Raw genomic sequence first — 23,401 nt, forward strand, 5'->3', positions numbered from 1 at the left:
CTTATCTTCATCGACTTCGTGACCACCAATCCCGATGTTAAGTTTCTCACTGTTCTCATTTCTACTACTTCTCATTGCCTTCGTCTTTCTTCGATTTACTCTCAGTCCATACTGTGTACTCATTATACTGTTCATTCCGTTCAGCAGATCATGTAATTCTTCTTCACTTTCACTCAGGATAGAAATGTCATCAGCGAATCGTGTCATTGATATCCCTTCACCTTGAATTTTGATTCCACTCCTGAACATTTCTTTTATTTCCATCATTGTTTCCTCGATGTACAGATTGAACAGTAGGGGCGAAAGGCTACGTCCTTGAATTACACCCTTTTTAATACAAGCACTTCGTTCTTGGTCGTCCACTCGTTTTATTCCCTCTTGGTTGTTGTACATATTGTAAATGACCCGTCTTTCCCTATAGCTATTTTTTCAGAATTTCGAACATCTTACACCATTTTACATTGTTGAGCGCTTTTTCCAGGTCGACAAATACTATGAACATGTCTTGATTTTTCTTTAGTCTTGCTTCCATTATAACCGCAACGTCAGAATTGCCTCTCTCGTGCCTTTACTTTTCCTAAAGCCAAACTGATCGTCATCTAGTGCATTCTCAATTTTCTTTTCCATTCTTCTGTATATTATTCTTGTAAGCAACTCGGATGCATGAGCTGTTAAGCTGATTGTGTGGCAGTTCTCGCACTTGTCATCTCTTGCCGTCTTCGGAATTGTGTGGATGATGCTTTTCCGAAAGTCAGATGGTATGTCGCCAGACTCATATATTCTACACACCAACGTGAATAGTCGTTTTGTTTTCACTTCCCGCAATGATTTCAGAAGTTCTAATGGAATGTTATCTATCCCTTCTGCCTTATTTCACCTTAAGTAGTCCAAAACTCTTAAATTCTATCATACTGGATCCTCTATCTCTTCTAAATCGACTCCTGTTTCTTCTTCTATCACATCAGGTAAATCTTCCCCCTTATAGAGGCTTTCAATGTAGTCTTTCCACGTACCCTCTCTCTCCTCTGCATTTAACAGTGGAATTACCGCTGCACTCTTAATGTTATCACACTCGTCATTCCTTAGCACTTCCGTATTCCATCTTTTCCTGACTAAAGTCTTAAACTTCAGCCTACTCTTCATCACTACTACATCGTGATCTGGATCTACGTTCGCTCCTGGGTACGCCTTACAGTCCAGTATCTCATTTCGGAATCTCTGCATGTCCATGGCGTAATCTAACTGAAATCTTCTCCTACCACCCGACCTTTTCCTAGCATACGTCCTGCTCTTGTGATTCTTGAACAGAGTATTCGCTATTACTAGGTGCAATTTGTTACAGAACTCAATTAGTCGTTCTCCTCTCTCATTCCTTGTCCCAAGCCCAAGTTCTCCTGTAACCTATTCTTCTGATCTTTCCCCTACAACTGCATTCCTCCAATGACTATTAGATTTCCGTCTCCCTTAACGTACTATATTACCTTTTCAATATCCTCACATATTTTTCTACCTCTGCATCTTCAGATTTCGATGTCGACACGTATACTTGAACTATTGTTGTCGGTGTTGGTTTGCTATCGATTGTTATAAGAACAACCCTATCACTGAACTGTTTACAGTAACACACTCTCTGCCCTACCTTCCTATTCATAACGAATCCTACTCCCATTACACCATTTTCTGCTGCTGTTGATATTACCCGATACTCATCTGACCAGAAATCGTTGTCCTCTTTCCATTTCACCTCACTGGCCACTATTACATCTAGATTGAGCCTTTGCATTTCTTTTCAGATTTTCTAGTTTCCCTACCACGTTCAAGCTTCTGACATATCACACCCCGACTCGTAAAACGCTATCCTTCCGTTGATTATTCAATCTTTTTCTAATAGTAACCTCCTCCTCGGCAGTCCCCTCCAAGAGATTCCAATAGGGGACTACAACGGAATATTTTGCCAATGGAGAAATCATCATGACACTTCTTCAACTACAAGCCACATGTCCAGTTGGTACACGTTGCATGTCTTTAACGCAGTGGTTTCCATTGCCTTCTGCATCCTCATGCCGTTGATCATTGCTGATTCTTTCGCCTTTTGGGGACAGTTTCGCATCCCAAGAACAAGAGAGTGCCCTGAACCTCTGTCCGCTTCTCTGCCCTCTCTGACAAGGCCATTGGCAGGATGAGGGTGACTTTTTGTGCCGGAAGTCTTCGGCCGCCAATGCTGATTATTGATCAGAATTTAAGCAGCGGCGGGATTCGAACCCGGGACCGAAGACGTTCTGATTATGAATCAAAGACGATACCCATAGACTACGGGTGCAAATCCTCGCCACCTAACAGAACGTAATGATCACGTTCCGATTTTCATGTGTTTGGCCCAATGAAGGATGCTCTCTGTAGGAAGCAGTAGGTGGGTGATGGGGAGTTACTGATACAGCAAGATGTTGGGTCCGACGTCGACCACCTGAGTGGTAGCACGCGGGCGTACTGCCGTCCCAGTAAGGTAGTTGAAGCCCGCCCGGATGGCCGTGCAACCTAACGCACTGCATTGGGGGCGGCACGGTCCCGGCATGAATCCGCCCGCCGGATTAGGTCCGGTGTACCAGCCAGTCTGTGGATGGTTTTTGAGGTGGTTTTCCATCTGCCTCGGCAAATGCGGGCTGCCTCCTCTTATTACGCCTCAGTTACACTATGTCGGCAATTGCTGCACAAACACTTTCTCCACGTACGCGTACACCATAATTAACACGCAAACATTGGAGTTAAGCTCGTCTGGTGTGAGACGTTCCCGGGGGGCTACACTGGGGGCATAACCGTACAACAACCCTGGGTTCGGTGTGGGGCGGCGGTGGGGTAAGTGGACTGCAGTAGCCTGTTGTGGGGTTGTGAACTACTGAGGGTTACGGCAGGGACGTACTGGCGTTTCATCAAGAACATTAACACAGTTAGTCACACTATGTGACCGTGGAAGTAGTTGCCTGTGGGTCACTAATGAAAACGAAGTAAATTTCTTTCAACAAATGGAAATTTTATTCCTAAAACCCCCTTTTTTTAAAAAACAGATTTAAAGTTATAATCAGAAAGCACCCTCGAAATATGAAGTTACAATTTTATTTAGAGGCAGAAAGAATAATATTGGCAGTATGAGCCTTCGGGCTGAGAACATTGCCGCTGCCTTTCGACACGGCCGTAGTCATGACCGCTCACAACAACCCCTGAAAGAGTGCACCAGTGCAAATCTGCAACTTAACCAGATTACTTTAAACTAAAAATTTGAACAACTCACACAAGCACATAAACTATGCACCCCGTAGGAGGGATGGAAATGGTACAAAACACTAACATTAAAAAAACTAACTTGCTACCGAAAGCGCAACTTATTTCTGAAAGAAAAACTCTTACGGTGTAAGGGTGGCAACTTCATATACTAAAATGACGATTTAAATAAAAAAAACATGAAATACAGTCTTACATAAAATATACAAACATGCTCTACATTACACGTATACCGCCTCTCAAGATGAGAGGCAAGATATAAACGTATTTCAGGAATTCGGCTGTTACACTATAAACAATAAATTCGTTAACACCGAATCCGGCAAACGTGGCAGCTATTAACGTACGGCAGAGTGACAGACAGACACTAACTGCCTAACAAATGCGGACGAGAGACAGACGAGCAAGTCGGGGACGAGAGACTGACCAAGAAAAAAAGTTAAGTAAATGAAACAACATATCACGAATCACTTAACTTCTAATAAACTGCGATGTCTGGCGAAGACCTGGCGCAGCATCCCCCAAAACGCTCTCCCGAACCGTCCGCAGCCAGCCGCTTCAATGGACGCAGGAAGGCGCGCCGATCTCCCGTCTCATGGCGTCGCAGCTCGCCCCAGCCAGACCGAATTCGTGAATTGACTCCTGTTGCTCTTGTGTCTGCCGCGAAGCCACTACCCCTCTCTATACGGCGCGGCCCACTGGACTCACGTGGCGACCTCACATGCGCCGACGCTCAAGACGGACAAGTCAACTTGAGTCCCCGTGCGCGACCGAGCGACCGATCGATACAACCGCCAATGCCCATTGCCTGAACAAACTCGAGCAGACTGGCGGCCTAACACATACTAGCACTCCGGACGACAGACAGACACTGACTGGCCCACACTGACCCGGCTGACCAACTGACCAGACTCCCCGCGTAGCGTTGATCTTTATTTTACAATTGCCTTTACCAACTTTGGCCCATATAAACAAGTACTCATCAGGGTTTAATTTCTTCTTCTTCCTAGTACTCAAAACAAATGGCATGCTTGGAACTAGAGTACCATAAGGCTGTTTAGCCAACAGTCCTGTAGTCTCAGAAATACTCCATGTCTTCCAAGTGAGAATATTAGCATCAGGAAAAGCTTCAAGGCCACCATAATCTGCTTGATTGCCCCACACAACAGCAAGTGTGAGCCAAGTACTACCTCCAAACAGTGCCTGTACATCACAGGTAAATTTCAGATGTAGTCCACGAAATACATTGGGGCCTCCTATTAACTGCTGCTTATTAAATTGACCAGCAAGGTCAATATCAATAGCCTTCAAGCTGCGATACACAGGTACACTGCGCCGCCAGCGACGACGCCATGCACGTCGCAGAGGCATTGCTGTGCCATTTGTTTTGAGTACAACAAAGAAGAAGAAATTAAACGCTGATGAGTACTTGTTTATATGGGCCAAAGTTGGTAATGGCAATTGTAAAATAAAGATCAACGGTGATTGTATGATATATTATAGACAATAAAGATCCTTATCTCCTTTCCTTAATTCCCCACGCCCCTTAAATGCACGTGAACAGGATATCTTTCCGCTTTCCCACCTGAGGGAAACACCAAAGCTGCGACTGGCACAGCGGCGCCACCGCCAGAAACGGAGGGCAACTGCGTCACACTATGCGCTGCGGCGCGCTCTTCAAAGCAGCAAATTTTTACCACGGCTCAGTCCCCAGTTCGATACATACAATACAAGATGGCGCAAGGCCGTCGCTTTGTACGGAAATGTTGAAGAATGGAGTATAACATGGTATATTGGAGTCCTGCTTTCAGAAAAAAGTGTTGCATTACTTACTGATGTTAAGTCCCATAGAGCTCAGAGCCATTTGAACCATTACTTACTGAACGCCGCTTGTGCATAGTAAATGTAGAATACCAGTAATAACCATTGGGCTCATCGCAATATACCTGCTTGAGCTTAACCGCGTTCACTCGCTGCATGCTTGCACTCATTTTCATTATTCACACAATCAGCCAGACATCTTCAGCGAACACCATTCTAAATTACTACTAGTACGAGATTGGTCGCGAGCCCTTTGCGGCTGCGAAAACAGTTGGAAATAAACAGAGCTCGTGTAGTGGTCCTGTGCGCCACATTTCGTCTGTATTGTCGCCGCCTGGCGTCCATTTGGCGAGCGCTTCGAATGGAATTCCGGGAGCGCGGAGCGGCGCCGCCGCTCGCATTTTAATACGGCTTCGGCGTTCGGCAATTAGGCTGAAACGTCGCTGCCATTACGGGCGGCGTGCATTATGCAGACCGCGACAGCGCGGCGCGGGCGCCATTAAATGTTGACACGGCGCCTGTGACGTCACGCGCGCCACGGCGCAGCTGTCGGCGTCCCGGCGCGGCCCTTTTAGAGTAGGTACCCGCCGGCGACCGGACGTGTCCGCGGGGATCATCAACTGCGGCACAAACTGTGGTTACTGCGCCGCGCACAGTCCATGCTGCGCCGTAGAATTATCGATATGGTTAGCTGAAGTTTCATTTAGGTTAACATTCCTCTTTTGTTCTACAGAGGCAAATTAACACAAATTAACAATGCCGGACTATCCACATCTACATTTATTCTCCGCAAGCCACCTTTTTGTGTATGCCGGAGTATATGTTTTGTGTACCAGTGCCACCCCCGCTCACCGCCACCTTAACCCAATCCAGTCGCGAATGGTCCATGGGACGAACGATTGCTAGTTACACCACCTCTAAGCTCGAATTTGTCTAATTTTACTAGCATGATATTTTCGCGAGATACAAAAATGGTTCGAACGGTTGTGAGCACTATAGGACCTAACATCTGAGGTCATCAGTCCCCTAGAACTTAGAACTACTTAAACCTAACTAATCTAAGGACACCTGAGGCAGGATTCCAACCTGCGACCGTAGCGGTCGCGCAGTTCTAGACTGAAGCGCCTAGAACCGCTCGGCCAGACAGGCTCGAGAGATACACGTACGACTTTTCTAGCAGTTTCTGACCTATATTAACGACATAGGAGACAATCTGAGTAGCCGTCTAAGATTGTTTGCAGATGATGCTGTCGTTTACCGTCTTGTAAAGTCATCAGACTATAAATTCCCATTACAAAACGGTCAAGAGACAATTTCTGTATAGAGCGAAAAGTGACAATTGACCCTGATAAAGAAAAGTGTGAAGTTATTCACATGAGTAGTAAAGGAAATCAGCTAAATTTCGATTACGCGATAAATCACACAGATCTGAAGGCTGTAAATTCAGCTGAATACTAAGGGATTACAATTACAAATAACAAATTGGGACGATCACATAGATAACATTGTGGGTCGAGCAAAACCAAAGACTGCGATTTAATTGCAGAACACTTAGAAGGTGCAACAAGTCTACTAAAGACACTGCTTACACCACTCTTGTCCGCCATATTCAGGAGTATTGTTGTGCGGTGTGGGATCCGCATCAGGTGGGACTGACGGATGACATCGAAAAAGCACAAAGAAGAGCAGCTCGTTCTGTATTATCGCGAAATAGGGGAGATAGTGTCACAGACTTGACACATGAATTGGAGTAGCAATCATTAAAACAAAGGCGTTTTTCGTTGCGACGGGATCTTCTCATTAAATTTCAATCACCACTTTTCTCCTCCGATTGTGAAAACAATCTGTTGGCACCCAACTACAAAGGGAGAAATGATCATCACGATATAATAAGAGAAACCAGGGATACCACAGAAAAATTTAAATGCTTGTTTTTCCCGTGTGCCGTTCGAGAGTGGAACGGTCGAGAGACAGCATGAAGGTGGTTCATTGAACCCTCTGCCAGGCACTTTATTGCGAATAGCACAGTAATCACGTTGCTTTAGATGTAGATGTAGAACGTAGGCTCTCGTAAATTTATGGTTAAACCACACCGTGATGTAAAACATCTCTCTTGCAGCGTCTGACACGGAGCTGGTTCAACATCTGTGACGTTTTCGCGTCTACGAAATGAAACTGTTACAAAATGTGCTCTAGTGCCTTGGATCTTCTCCATTTCCTCTACCAATCCTCTCTGGTACGGATCGCAAACTGGCGAGCGATATTCAAGTGATGGTCGAATGTAGGTGGACTACGCTTCCTGGCGGTTCTTCAGTTGAATGCATCTGGCATCTGCCTTACAAGTGATCATTTTTATTTGCTCGTTCTACCTTAAATCCCTCCATATGTACAGGTTCATAAATTTAATGGATGTGACTCCTTTCAGTGATCGTTCTGCAAGGGGCAGCCCGTTTATCGCAGTGTGTTACCTTTGTTCTCGTTGAGCGTCAGCTACATGTCCATGCACCGAGCATCAGTCCTCTTCAAGTCTTCTACAGTTCTACAGTTTCCGACTTCTTTGCATATGAGAGCGCTATCCAGGAAACGTTCCACAGCGTTAGCCACTAGGACGTTTGTACACTGCCTGCCAAGACATTTCAGAAGCGAAGCTTCACTGATTGAGAAGATTTGTGACGTTATTTGGGTCATTACAGAATCTACAAAGAACTTGGCACTATGAGCCCACTTATGAGTATGACCTTGTGCCCGCACTGGCCTAGAACATCTACATCTACATTTATACTCCGCAAGCCACTCAACGGTGTGTGTCGCAGGGCACTTTACGTGGCACTGTCATTACCTCCCTTTCCTGTTCCAGTCGCATATGGTTCGCGGGAAAAACGACTGCCGGAAATCCTCCGTGCCCGCTCGAATCTCTCTAATTTTACATTCGTGATCTCCTCGGAAGGTGTAAGTAGGAGGAAGCAATATGATCGATACCTCATCCAGAAACGCACCCTCTCGAAACCTGGACAGCAAGCTACACCGCGATACAGAGCGCCTCTCTTGCAGAGCCTGCCACTTGAGTTTGCTAAACATCTCCGTAACGCTATCACGGTTGCCAAATAACCCTGTGACGAAACGCGCCGCTCTTCTTTGGACCTTCTCTATCTCTTTTGTCAACCCGACTTGGTACGGATCCCACACTCATGATCAATATTCAAGTATAGGTCGAACGAGTGTTTTGTAAGCCACCTCCTTTATTGATGGACTACATTTTCTAAGGACTCTACCAATGAATCTCAACCTGGTACCCGCCTTACCAACAATTAATTTCATATCATCATTCCACTTCAAATCGTTCCGTACGCATACTCCCAGATATTTTACAGAAATAACTGCTACCAGTGTTTGTTGGGCTTTCATACAATCTTAAAATAAAGGATCGTTCTTTCTATGTATTCGCAATACATTACATTTGTCTATGTTAAGGATCAGTTGCCACTCCCTGCACCAAGTGCCTATCCGCTGCAGATCTTCCTGCATTTCGCTCCAATTTTCTAATGCTGCAACTTCTCTGTGTACTACAGCATCATCCGCGAAAAGCCGCATGGAACTTCCGACACTATCTACCAGGACATTTATATATATTGTGAAAAGCAATGGTCTCATAACACTCACCTATGGTACGCCAAAGGTTACTTTAATGTCTGTAGACGTCTCTCCATTGAGAACAACATGCGGTGTTCTGTTTGCTTCAATCCATCCACACAGCTGGTCTGATATTAGGCTCTTACTTTGTTTATCAGGCGACAGTGCGGAACTGTATCGAACGCCTTCCGGAAGACAAGGAAAATGGCATCGACCTGGGAGCCTGTATCTAATATTTTCTGGGTCTCATGAACAAATAAAGCGAGTTGGGTCTCACACGATCGCTGTGTCTCATAAAGTCTTTGTACACTCTCCTTAGACAAGCAGGCCAACAGCTGTTCTCACTGGTGCTTGATATCCTGTAGATGGCAGGAAATTAATGTCCAGCTGGTCCCACACTTCTTCAACTGGTTACATATCTGGGAATCCTGATGACCACGGGAGGAACTCAACACCGCACAGGCAGTCTACGGACACGTTCCACGTATGCATGAGCATTGTCCTACTGAAAAATGGCACCACAATACCATCGTTTGAGAACTAACACATGAGTACGCAGGGTGTCCGTGACGTACCGTTTTGCCATCAGAGCTGCCTCAGCCACTACCAGCCGTGATCTGATGTCATACCCGATGGCTCGCCAAACTCCAGGTGTCACTTCGTTGTTCCTCTCCGAAACTTGGGAAGAACGTGACCTTCCACCAGATCGCTGCCATACTCGCCCACGACGGTAATCCGGGCTAGCGGACATCTGCATCTACATCTATATGGATATTCTGCAAATCACACTTAATTCCGTGGCAGAGGGTTCATCGAAACACCTTCATAATAATTCTCTATTACTCTAATGTCGAACAGCGCGCGGAAAAAACCAACACCTATATCTTTCGGTGCGAGCTGTGCTTTCCCTTATTTTGCTATGATGATCGTTTCTCCCTATGTAGGTCGGCGTCAACAAAATATTTTCGTATTCGGAGGAGAAAGCTGGGGATAGAAATTTAGTGAGAAGATTCAGGCTCAACAAAACACGCCTTTGTTTTAATGTGTCCATCCCAAATCGTGTATCAAGTCAGTGACACTCTTCTCCTTATTTTAATATAGTACAAAACGCGCTGCTCTTCTTTGAACTTTCTCAACGTGTTCCGTTAATCCTAACTAGTAAGGATCGCAGAACGCGCAGCAGTACTCCAAAGGAGGACGGACAAGCGTAGTGTAGGCGGTCTCTGTAGTACATCTGTTATATTTTCTAAGTGTTCTGCCAATAAAATGCAATCCATGCTTTGCCTTCCTCAAAAAATTTTCTGTGTATTCTATCCGATTTAAGTTGTTCGTAAGCATAATTTAGGTATTTCTTTGAATTTAATGCCTTTAAATTTCACTGATTTATCGTATAACCTAAGTTTAACGAATTCCTTTTAGCACTAATAAGGATGAGGCAAATATTTAGGGTCAACTGCCAATTTTTGCTCCACACACTTGTCTCTTCTAAATAGTTTTTCAATTTGTTTTGATCTTCTAATGACTTTACTAGACCATAAACGACAGCATCATCTGCAAACAATCTAAGACAGCTGCTCAGATTGTCTCCTTAATCGTTTATATGGATAACGAGCAGCAGAGGCTCTATAACACTACGTTCTGGAGCGCCAGAAATCGCTTATGTTTTACTCGATGGCTTTCCATCTTTTACTAGGACCTAGGAGACGAAAACACGAATCCATTGGCATAAATGAGACGATATTCATTACGCATGCAGTTTGGCTACAAGCTGCTTGTGAGGGGCGCTGTCGAAAGCCCTCTCGAAATATACAGAATCAGTTTGAAATCCCTTGTCAATAGCTCTCAACACTTCGTGTGTGTAAAGAACTAGTTGTGTTTCACAAGAACGCCGTTTTCTGAATCCGGTCAATAGACCGTTCTGTTCGGGGTAATTTGTAATTTTCGAACACAATATATCGCAGTACAAAGCTGAACACATTGCGTCGCATTTCATCAGCAGTCTATGCTTCCCGATCAGAGCACCTCTCCAAACGCAGCTGTTTACGTTGTGGTGCGCGGCAGATGTAAAGCGATTACGACGTGCTTGGTGCACTATACGGAGATCCTCCTTTACAGTGGTGAGATGCGGTTGATCGGAACGTTGATGACGAGTACTACGTTCCCATGCGGTCCAACATCACATCAGTATCACATCCGATTGCCCCCCAAATACAGATGTTGTACGATTCGACCATTCGGCCAAATACAGACCCACAATGAAGCGACTTTCGAACTCTGTCACGTGCGCCACCATTAAGAGCCATCTTCTGTCCTTTGCAGCGGTAGCTCCACATCTAACTCACCCCTTATATACCCTACCAGACCTAATGTACTCTTGTGGTCGCACTGTCACAGGATGCTGCAGTAGTTGAATGTCATACCCGCCAACAGCAGCGTATACAAGTTACATGACATCCGACGATATCCTCCGGGTGCTTGGCTTGTATTTTATCAGACAATGTATGTATTATGAAAGGTAATAGTCCTGTAACACTCCCATGGACTCGGCGTTACTTTACGTCCGTCTATTCCTTTCCACGTAGAATGACATGTTATGTTCTGTTTGCTCTCAACTCTCATTCCAATCACACAGGTTGTATTTTGTTCATTAGGAGACGTCCCCGGATTGCTTTCTGTGCAAAAGTTGAAGGATATTTGCTATTGTGATCCACCGACAAAGCCTTTCAACATGCGTTCTGTATTTTAATTTTAAAAACCTACCTTTTACCAACTGTTAGTCTAAAATTGTGAGCCATATGCCATCTATCGAAAAGTGAATAAAATGGTCCAACTAAAACATTCATAGAATGAGATTTTCACTCTGCAGCGGAGTGTGCGCTGATATGAAACTTCCTGGCAGATTAAAACTGTGTGCCCGACCGAGACTCGAACTCGGGACCTTTGCCTTTCGCGGGCAAGTGCTCTACCAACTGAGCTACCGAAGCACGACTCACGCCCGGTACTCACAGCTTTACTTCTGCCAGTATCCGTCTCCTACCTTTCAAACTTTACAGAAGCTCTTCTGCGAGACATGCAGAACTAGCACTCCTGAAAGAAAGGATACTGTGGAGACATGGCTTTGCCACAGCCTGGGGGATGTTTCCAGAATCAGATTTTCACTCTGTAGCGGAGTGTGCGCTGATATGAAACTTCTTGGCAGATTAAAACTGTGTGCCCGACTGAGACTCGAACTCGGGACCTTTGCCTTTCGCGGGCAAGTGCTCTACCAACTGAGCTACCGAACCACGACTCACGCCCGCTACTCACAGCTTTACTTCTGCCAGTATCCGTCTCCTACCTTCCAAGCTTTACAGAAGCTCTTCTGAAACCATGCAGAACTAGCACTCCTGAAAGAAAGGATACTGTGTAGACATGGCTTTGCCACAGCCTGGGGGATGTTTCCAGAATGAGATTTTCACTCTGCAGCGGAGTGTGCGCTGTGGCTAAGCCATGTCTCCACAGTATCCTTTCTTTCAGGAGTGCTAGTTCTGCATGTTCGCAGAAGAGCTTCTCTAAAGTTTGGAAGGTAGGAGACGGATACTGGCAGAAGTAAAGCTGTGAGTACAGGGCGTGAGTCGTGCTTCGGTAGCTTAGTTGGTAGAGCACTTGCCCACGAAAGGCAGAGGTCCCGAGTTCGAGTCTCGGTCGGGCACACAGTTTTAATCTGCCAGAAAGTTTTAAAACATTCATATTTCTTTTCGTATTACACGAATATGCAATAAAAATGGGGGTTCCTATTTAGAAAAAAAACACAGTTGACATCCGTTTGCCCTTTGGCAGCGCCATCTATCGGGCCTTATCTTAGCGCCATCTGGTTTCCCCCTCCACGCTAGACAACTTTCGTTCTTTGTAGTTTTTTCGTTTGACGCTTATTTCAAAAGATATTTGGCCCGGTCACGATCACAGGACCATCCTCTATGCTCAGGGTCTTGTTATGTTCATACGATTCGCATAATCTTTATCGTGCCTGTTATTAACTTCTCTGATATTAATTTCATGCAGGGAATGGTTCCACAGCCATGTAGATTTGCTCTTCAGTTTGATCCTACTGCACTGGACGTGTAAAATAAAATATAAAAATAAATCAGTGTTACATGATTTGTTTCAGTCCTTAGTCTTTTCTTCCTTAATTAACTTTCTTTTTTGTTTCATGTGAATGAATGTTACCATTTCGTTTTCAAGCTTTTTAGATGTTGGTAGCAAAATAGTAAAAAAAATTGTTATGCTGCTATATAAACAAGGATCGAAATATTCATTGGAAGTCTACTTGGTAAATTATTATGGTTCGTGATAACCAAGTAAAATATTTTATTGGGTTCAGAGTTAAGAAAAATATTTTTGAAGAGTAACTTTTTCGCCTTTGACTGTTAGCGTAACTTAGAAATTAGCACGAATGTATATACATCCATACGTACTGTATGAGATATCTTATTGAGCATTCGTTCACATACAACCGTACATTTTGCAGTTGTACGATTTAATTCTATTTTCTATTGTGTTTCATAAAATGGTCAAATTTTAAGCAGAGCTATAACTTGCTCGCGTGTATAGTTCGTAGCTTCTTACATGAAAGGAAAGCAGTTGTTGGGAATGGAGTAAGACAGGGTTGTAGCCTCTCCCCGATGTTGTTCTATCTGTATATTGAGCAAGCAGTAAAGGAAACAAAAGAAAAATTCGGAGTAGGTACTAAAATAGATGGAGAAGAAATAAAAGCCGGCCGCGGTGGCCGAGCGGTTCTAGGCGCTTCAGTCCGGAATAGTGCGAGTGCTATGCTCGCAGGTTCGAATCCTGCCTCGGGCATGAATGTGTGTGAAGTCCTTAGGTTAGTTAGGTTTAAGTAGTTCTAAGTTCTAGGGGACTGATGACCTCAGATGTTAAGTCCCATAGTGCTCAGAGCCATTTGAACCATTTGAAGAAATAAAAACTTTGAGGTTCGCCGATGACATTGTAAATCTGTCAGAGACAGCAAAGGACTTGGAAGAGCAGTTGAATGGAATGGATAGCGTCTCAAAAGGAGGATATAAGATGAACATCAACAAGAGCAAAACGAGGATAATGGAATGTAGTCGAATTAAGTCGGGTGATGCCTGGGGAATTAGATTAGAAAATGAGACACTTAAAGTAGTAAAGGAGTTTTGCTATTGGGGAGCAAAATAACTGATTATGGTCGAAGTAGAGAGGATATAATTGTAGACTGGCAATGGGAAGGAAAGCGTTTCTGAAGAAGAGAAATTTGTTAACATCGAGTATAGATTTAAGTGTCAGGAAGTCATTACTGAAAGTATTTGTATGGAGTGTAGCCATGTATGGAAGTGTAACATGGACAATAAATAGTTTGGACAAGAAGAGAATAGAAGCCTTCGAAATGTGGTGTTACAGAAGGAAGCTGAAGATTAGATGGGTAGATCACATAACTAATGAGGAAGTATTGAATAGGATTGCGGAGAAGAGAAGTTTGTGGCACAACTTGACCAGAAGAAGGGATCGGTTGGTAGGACATGTTCTGAGGCATCAAGGGATCACCAATTTAGTATTGGAGGGCAGCGTGGAGGGTAAAAATCGTAGACAGAGACCAAGAGATGAATACACTAAGCAGATTCAGAAGGATGTAGGTTCCAGTAGGTACCGGGAGATGAAGAAGCTTGCACAGGATAGGGTAGCATGGAGAGCTGCATCAAACGAGTCTCAGGACTGAAGACCACAACAACAACAACATGGGTCAAGTTTACATGCATTGAAGTTGGAATAAGGGGGAGGTAACCCTTGTCAGAGAGAAAATTTAACGGTCCATTGCCACCTGTAAAAGATAAAACTTATTCCGGAGAGACACTGTCAGTATTCCAGTTTCAGTGATTTTCTGTTGAAACTGTTCCGATGCGAGAAGTTGCAAGCAAACAAATATTCAGACTGATGTGTAGAATCTTTTAAGACTGATAAAATACTGTCGTACTTACGAAAAATTTCGGAGATAAAATGAGCAGACGCCACTGCTTGGTTGCAGGTGGTGGCGGGAGTCGGGCACGCCGGTGCCGTCGACGGGCCGCGTGTGGGCGTCGCAGGACGCGCTGCACATCCGAGGTTCGAGACCCGAAGACGCGGGCAGGTGGGAGTGCCGCGTGCACAACGCCTTCGGCGAGCAGCGCGTCCACACCTCGCTCTCCGTCACGGCGCCCCTGGCGGCGCACGTCACGCCTCACCTGCTGGTACGTCCCGCCACGTCACCGCCACCTCTTGTTGCTAAATTCATTACCACTGTACTAAAAAACTGAACACTTTTGGTTAATAGAACTTACAGTTTCGTACAAAGTTACAAATCAGAATGACTGGATATGACGTTCTTCGAGAAGGAAAATTTCCTCCATAAAAATCGACATGGAATCATCAAACAGACATATTGTGAAACTCACCTCGCTCTGTTGGTTGGTTGTTTGGGGGGAGACCAAACAGCAAGGTCATCGGTCTCATCAGATTTGGGAAGGATGGGGAAGGAAGTACTTAAATTCAGTAGAGTGTTGCTGGAGCCACTCTGTAACAATTCTGGAGGACGTTTCGGGTGTCGCGTTATCCTGCTGGAATTGGACAAGTCCGTCAGAATGCAAAATGAAGATGAATGGATGCAGGTGATCAGACAAGATATTAACGTACGTGTCACGTGTTGGAGTATCTAGAAGTATCAGGGGTCACATATCACTCCAACTGCACACGGCCTTCACCATTACAAGGGGTAACATACAGAATCTATGGATTCATGATGTAGTCTCCATAATCCTATACATCAGTCCGCTCGATACACTTTGAAACGACACTCATCCGACCAGGCAATATTTTTCTAGTCATCAACAGTCCAATGACGCCGTTGACGGCCAAGGAGAGGCGTAAATCTTTCTGACGTGCAGTCATCAAGGGTGCACGAGTGCGCATTCGCCTCCGAAAGCCCATTTCGATTAATGTTTCGCATGCTGACACTTGTTGAAGGCCCAACAATGAAATCTCCAGCAATTTGCGGGGGGGATTGCACTTCTGTCAGGTTTAACGAGTCTCTTCAGTCGTCGTTGACCCCGTTCTTTCAGGATCTTTTCCCAGCCGCAGCGATGTCGGAGATTTAATGTTTTACCTGATTCCTGATATTCATGGTACAGTCGTGAAATGGCTGTACGAAAAATTCCCCACTTCATCGCTATTTCGGAGATGCTGCGTCCTATCGCTCAGGCACCCACCATAGCACCCCGTTCAAACTCTATTAAATCGTGATAACCTGCCACTATAGCAGCAGAAACCGATCTAATAACTGCGTCAGACACTTGTTGTCTTAAATAGGCGCTGCCGACCGTAGCGCCGTATTTTGCCTGTTTACACATCTCTGTATTTGAATACGCATAGCTGTACCAGTTTCTTCGGCGCTTCATTGTATACAAATAATCTAGTAGAAAGCGTCGGATGTTCCCTAAGGCTGTGTGCAGATGATGCGGTTGTCTATAACAAAGGAGCAACGCGAGAAGATAGTAACGATTTGCAGAATGGCCTGCAGAGTACTGATAAATGGTGCAGACTCTGGCAGTTGAGCCTGAACGAAAATAAGTGTAACATATGGTGCATGATAAGAAAAGAAATCCACTACTGTATAGCTACACTGTTGATGACAAACCGCTGGGAACAGTATCTGGCGTACAATATCTAGGAGTAACTACCTGGTGCGGCCTTAAGTGGAATGACCATATAAGACAAATAGTGGGAAAAGCGTATTCGGGTTTAGGTTAAGTCATGTTCGTTATGCCTGCCATCATCGATGATGATCTGGCACAGACGAATTGCGAAATTCTGCATGACCTGCTGAAATGTCGGAACACGATGCTGTCTATGACCTCCTGAAAGGCTGCTTTCAGATGAGCAATGGTTTTGGAATTGTTGCTATACACCTTGTCTGTAATTAAGTCCGACAAAAAGGAGTCGCATGTGTTCAGATCCGGAGAACGTGGCGGCAAATCGAGGCCAGTGGCCTCTGGGTACCCTGAGCCAGAATGCACTCCCCAAAGAGCTCCTCCAAGACATTAAACACTCTCATGCTTCGATGGGGTTGAGCTTCGTCTTGCATGAACAACATCTTGTCGAAATCACCGTCATTTCGCATAATGGGAACGAAATCGTCTTCCCACCTTCACGCACCGTTCGGTAGTCACCATGTCATCAAGGAATACCTCACCGTGATTGGACACTGCACATCAGGCACTCACCCTTTGAGGGCTAAGAGACTTCTCAATCGCTAAACGCGGATTCTAAGTCCCCCAAATGCTCCTAGGCACGGTGTACCGTGACATTTTTCACGTGCAAATGGCCGACAACAACAAACCGCACGCGCATGCGCAGAGTAATTCCCATCATGCCCCACGGCCAACCAATAGTTTCAATGTCCTAATGCAAACCGTTCAGCAGTTACGACGGTTTTATTTCATATAGTTCAATAATTATCACCCAATTCAGGCATTCTCCGACCGTCAATGAGCGTTAAGTTATGTGAGCGCTCTGCTGTGATTAAACGTGACCTTAGCGAATTATTTAGCAGGTTTTTATTCTCTCTCGCTTGGAACCGTCTGTGCCTCGACCTGCTGGAGCCGTCATCGTTCGTGAATCTGACTGTAACGCTAGTTACAGTAAGCGAAGTGACAACGAAAGAGAATCATCTTGCTAACCCATCTTTTTTCGTAGAGCTGTTTATGACAGTCCATAGTGAGTAGTCGTGGACACAGTGTGTGAAGAAAACCTCTAATTTAGTAGTACAAAATGCTATATTGGAGCCGCCAAGTATGTTATAAAGGTAGTTGTCCGTCGTCGTTAAGCTTAATGTTAGCAAAGTATTCTGCAGTGACTTAGTAACCGTTGTTGTATTGAAGAATGGTCAGATCGTCGGCTAACTGTGCAATGGATGCACCATCTCTGTAGTAGGAACCATACCGGCATTTGCCTGAAGTAATTTTGGGGAACCACGTAAAACGAACATCGGGATGGTCATATGATCCACCCTCCTAAAGACAAGACCAGTCTGTTTAAAACAGTGCTACCACATTCCATCCATCCCTAGCACATAACACTGTTTTACAAAAAAGTTATTTAATCATATAAAAGGCTATTGCTACGATGTTCACTTATTTCTCACTCCCAGTTATGTAAAGCCAAGCTCTCTCTCACAGTTGTGATAATTCTTTTATTAATTACTTACATGAACAGTGCTTCCGTTGTTACTTGTTTTCATTTCGTTGTCAGTGAATGAATCCCATATTTTCGCTTGTTCAATGATTTAAGTTATTAATGTTTCATAGTTATATGTGTTAATGCTGGTACTATACAAATTAATATCTTCGGAGTTAAACAAATGCATTCCATCAAATACTATATAAAAATAGCTTGCTGTCCAAGCGTATACGACATGCAATGAAATATCACGACTCAAATTACTATAGGAAAAAAATCATATTAACTGTTGTTCAGATGATGTGCTGTCGTGATACCGTTTACAATGAAAACAATTTTTTTACATGTGCTCATTTTAATCCACTCAGTGTTCGAAGCCTACATTTCAATGAAACGTTTCTGTTCGAAAGTGTTAAAATCGCTCATACAACTGCTTATCCTGACTGTTTATTATAAACTTATACATATCACCAGCCATCACACTGCGTATCGCACCTTTGGTACGGGGAACGTTATTCATTAATTAATTTACTGTGTGTCTTTCTATATCAATGTAGTTTAACGTTGTGTGCTGTGTATGTTAATACTGTGTGGGAGCTTACATGGCATTACGCAGTGTAACTCCAATTAATGTGTCCTATTTATGGCATTCCCCAACCATCTCGTCATTAGATTGATGACTACCACTCAGATTCTTTTCAGAGTATGTTGATACAATAGCTCCATACTTTGCAATCATATACAATCACTCGCTCGTAGAAAGATCAGTACACAAAGACTGGAAAGTTGGGCAGGTCACACCAATACCCAAAAAAGAAAGTAGGAGTAATCCAATGAATTAAAGATACATATCACTAACGTCAATTTGCAACAAGATTTTGGATTATATACTGTGCACGAACATTATGAACTTCATCGAAGTAAATGAGTTGATTCAGAAAATATCGTTCTTGTGAAACTAAACTGGTTGTTTATTCTCACGGAAGCAATGAGTGATACGGACAGGAAATGTCCAATTGACACATTTTTAGATTTCTAGGAGGTTCTGGCATCGTTCCTCACAAGGACTTTAATCAAATTGCGTGCCTATGGAGTATCGTCTCAGTTGTGAGAATGGATCATTTCCTGTCAGAAAATCACAATTCGCAGTAACTGACAAAGTCTTCGAGTACAGCAGAATTGGCGTTTCTCAAGGAAGCGTCGTAGATCCTCTGCTGTTCCTGATCTACACAAATCATGAGACAGTCTGAGTAGCACTCTTAGACAGTTTGCACGCGATGCTGTCTTTTACCGATTTATAAAGTCGTCAGATGATCAAACCAAATTGCAAAACGATTTAGACAAGATATCTATAAGATGCGGAAAGTGACAAATAACTTTAAATAATGAAAAGGGTAAAGTCATCCAGATGAGTGTTAAAAGGAATCCGCTAACTTTTGGTTACACGATAAATCTCACAAATCTAAAGGCTATAAATTCAACGAAATAATTAGGTTTTATAATTATGAATATCTTAAATTGGAACGATCACATAGATAATGTTGTGGGGGAAAGGAAACCAAAGGCAGTGATTTATTGTCAGAACATTGAAAAGGTTATAGTATGAAGGCTTTCACGACTGGATGATATATTTTCTGGTAAACCTTCCGGGATGTAAGGTCGTGGTCCATGAAACTCTTGAGCTCCTAACGTTTCGTCCAGAGCTGCGCTGGACATCTTCAGAGGGGTGTTTCTTCTCCGGTGAGTCTTGCCGACTGACGGGTCGGACGTATGAGAGCGAAAGAAAGAAGTAAGCAGAATTCTACACCCAAACAACAGAAAGCCTAAGGACAAGCCCGAAAAACGATGGAAGAATAAAGTCTCTCTCCCTTTTATAAAGAAAGTAACGGATCAGATTGGAAAGATTTTAAGTAAACATGATATTAGACCTGTTTTTAGACCAACGAAGAAAATTTGTCATGCTCTCCGGTCTGTAAAAGATAAACGCGCTCCTCTATCAGCCAGTGGCGTATATAAAATTCCGTGTACATAACGAAGAGAAGCGTAAATACACGGTTAAAAGAACACAGAATTCTTTGCCGATTAGGGAAAACAGACAAATCGGCTGTAGCAGAACACGCTTTTCAGTCAGGAAATCATCAAGTGAAGTTTTTCAAAACAAAAATTTTATCTACGACGACGAACTATTACCCACGGCTTTGTAGAGAAGCAATTGAGATTTATAAACATAGGGATAATTTTAATCGGAAAGAACAGACCATGAAACTTAGTGATATTTGGACAGTAGCACTACAGAATTTCTAGACAGTTCTGTCTGTGACGAGATTACGATCGATAGTTACGTTTTATCTCTGACAGAGATTATCTCCGCATATCACGTGTAACTCTGGCCACGCCCACTTTCTACGATATATAAGTCGCTCTCAGACATCCGACCCGTCAGTCGGCAAGACTCACCGGAGAAGAAACACCCGTCTGAAGATGTCCAGCGCAGCTCTGGACGAAACGTTAGGAGCTGAAGAATTTCATGGACCACGACCTTACATCCCGGAAGGTTTACCAGAAGACTGAAAAGATTGTTTATACTACGCTTCTCCACCCTCTTCTGACGTACTGCTGTGCGATGTGGGACCCGCATCAGACAGAACTGATGGAGGACGTCGGAAAAGATCAAAGAAGGGTATCTCGCTTTGTATTATCGCGAAATAGGTGAAAGGACTACCACTGATATATTACACGAATTGCGGTGGCAGTCTACAAAAGAAAGGCGTTTTCCGCTGCACGACCTTCCCATGAAATTTCAATCACCAACTTTTTCCTCAGATTGTGCAAATATTTTGTTGACGCCTATTCTCAAAGGGAGAAACGATCATCATAATGAAATAAGAGAAATCACAACTCTTACGGAAACATTTATGTGTTCACTTTTTCCGCATTCTGTTCTAGACTAGAACGGTAGACAAGTACTTTAATGCTATTCGATGAACCCTCTGCCAGGGGTTTAATTGTAAACTTCAGAGTAATCACGTGGATTTAGATACATACAGCAGAATTAGTTTCCCAACAGCTACTATATGTGACAAATGTCCCATGCCTCACGGCCAGTTAAAGTTTATTCCTAATTAGGAACGGACAAGTAACAGAAAAGAAACGGTATCTCTACAAGATAAACGCTATATACTGTGAGTTAGATGCTTAGCTTGAGGATTTATTTTCATAAATAATACTATTAAACTTACTGGTAGCATATTTTGCCGACCCAATTATTTTAAGCAAGAAAATATTCGAACGTTTCAGAAACATCGACATGTGTGCTTTGGCTCCCCGCTCTGAACACATCTTCTGTCTTGAGAAGGGAACTTAAATGTGTGATTGCATTGTGCCTTAAATATGGCTCGTCAGATTTTGCCTAGAGACTAAACACATACCACTGAAAAACAATTCCTTTTAAGATGCTGTCAAGTTTATAACGCCCTAGCAAACCTGCTGGCTCAGTTCTAATCAAATTTTCATAGATAGCCGGAGTTGGTTTAGACCAATGGAACAGACGGCACAAAAATCTTGTTTTCTCTTATTTTTTAATGGCAACAGTTTATCAACTTATAACCCTACCTTTACTATTGTAATTTAGTATGTTTTTACCTAAACAATAGAAAAACCTGTCTCTATATTGTCACGTATACTACACCCCAAAAGAACAAATAGTTGTGTTACGGCAAAAGCCACGTATAACCCGCTCACTAAAATTTCGTTTAGTTTCCATATAGAGTACTCTATCGGAAGATATGCCTGGTAATAGGAAAAGCTAATTAATAGCGTTACCATTTTTGCAGGATTTGACCGTGTCTTGTGTCTAATGGATAAGTAAAACAGATTATTCAATTCTTTTCCTACGATTTTACCCAGCCGTTAAATAGAAACGCTTTATGAATAATATTATACTGAAGATAGGAGAACTCAGTTAAAAGTTAATTTAGTGGTTTAAAACATGTACTGATGGTCACCAGCCTATCCAGGCAATGAAACTCTGAAGTACTGGAAAAGCAGAAGTATGAGTTTTTGCCTACTTTCTTCCTACTGTTTAATCTGGTTCTTCAAATTAATATTACTCCACGTAAATAATGTTAGTACAGACACTGGAGACTACTACACCCTTATACAGTACGTTTTAAAAAAGAAAAAAAAAATAGTATATAACTTCGGGGAAGTTAAAACAATTTGGCCACAGGGAACATATATAAAATCATTTTGTATAGTAACAAACGTAAGTACTAAAATACTTAGATACTAAAGAACACTCTTTATATACTGATCACTTGACTTCAAGAACACATTTTTCTAACTGTAATTTACTGTTAAAACCAGTTATTCTTTGAACTAACTCCGTATAGTCGTTTACCAGATTCTAGTAACGTGGCTACACTCTGACCGAATTTTACTTGAGCAAACTTTTACTATAACACTTTGCAGTGGTTAAGGGGAGCCAGAGCGATGAAAATGACAAAATTAACGTTTTTTTGTTTTTTGTTTTTTTCATTATGAAATTATTTTTTAGTTTTCCGAATAAAACAAATGAAGTGTCACCCTTCTAAGTGAATTCTAAGTGTGTTTTTTATCGCTGCAAAATTGACGCCCCGTGTAAACGCTTGTAGAAACTTGGTGTGTCACGTCTGACGGCGCCGCTCGCTGGCTGCAAGCAGTTTATCTTTGCGGAATTAGACAGTGTTTTGTTTTCCAACGTTGTATGGCTTTATCTCTCTGACAAGTGACTGTTCATATCGGTACACATAAACGCTATACCGTGTGTATTGACTCGTGCAGTTTGCTTTGTGTTCTTTAGCTGTTCAATTTTGCGTATTTGGCGAATTTTGCTCGTACCTGTTTTACATTTTTGGTTTGTGGATATCAATATGCCCCGTTTCAGCAATTGAGTGCTTAAGAAAAGGCTCAATGAGTGGAACGAGAAGTCTTTTGTTATTTCGAAGGGAAATGTTTCTCAGACTGCTTCACCGACTACTTCAAATGAATGTGATAGAACTTCTTCTAGCAAGAAACTTTGTGACAGCAAAGAAAAAATTGGAGACTATGAAAGTGACAGTAATGACATGAATAAAATAATTAACATTTCCTTGCTCTCTAATATTTTGAAACATAAAGTATTATGCCAAGATTGCAAAGAAAGAGGACTGGAATTGAAAATAACTTCACACATTGGTTTCACATGGAAAATGTTATTGAAGTGTAACAAATGAGCTGCAGAAATTTCGTTTCCTGATTGTAACAGTATTACTCGTAGTGGTGATAGTGGAAAGAAGGTGTATGGTACAAATGTTGGGCTAGTGTATGGCTTGCGTTGCATTAACAAGGGCAGTGCTGCAGGGACAATGTTATGTGGAATTATAAACTTGCCAAAACCACCAACCAAGTTTGGATTTTATAATGAATTGGT

The 23,401-nt window shown here is 43.0% G+C and overlaps 1 protein-coding gene across 1 annotated transcript in view; it reads left to right on the forward strand.

The window, feature by feature from the left end:
• Positions 1–23,401, forward strand: part of LOC126284516 (Down syndrome cell adhesion molecule-like protein Dscam2) — a 1,260,408-nt gene that overhangs the window by 934,389 nt on the left and 302,618 nt on the right. Inside the window, exon 8 of the mRNA XM_049983498.1 lies at positions 14,768–14,969. Coding sequence (XP_049839455.1) covers positions 14,768–14,969 — 202 coding nt within the window. The remainder of the gene's footprint in view (positions 1–14,767; positions 14,970–23,401) is intronic.

The sequence above is a fragment of the Schistocerca gregaria genome, chromosome 1 (genome assembly GCF_023897955.1).
Source record: "Schistocerca gregaria isolate iqSchGreg1 chromosome 1, iqSchGreg1.2, whole genome shotgun sequence".
Taxonomy (NCBI): domain Eukaryota; kingdom Metazoa; phylum Arthropoda; class Insecta; order Orthoptera; family Acrididae; genus Schistocerca; species Schistocerca gregaria.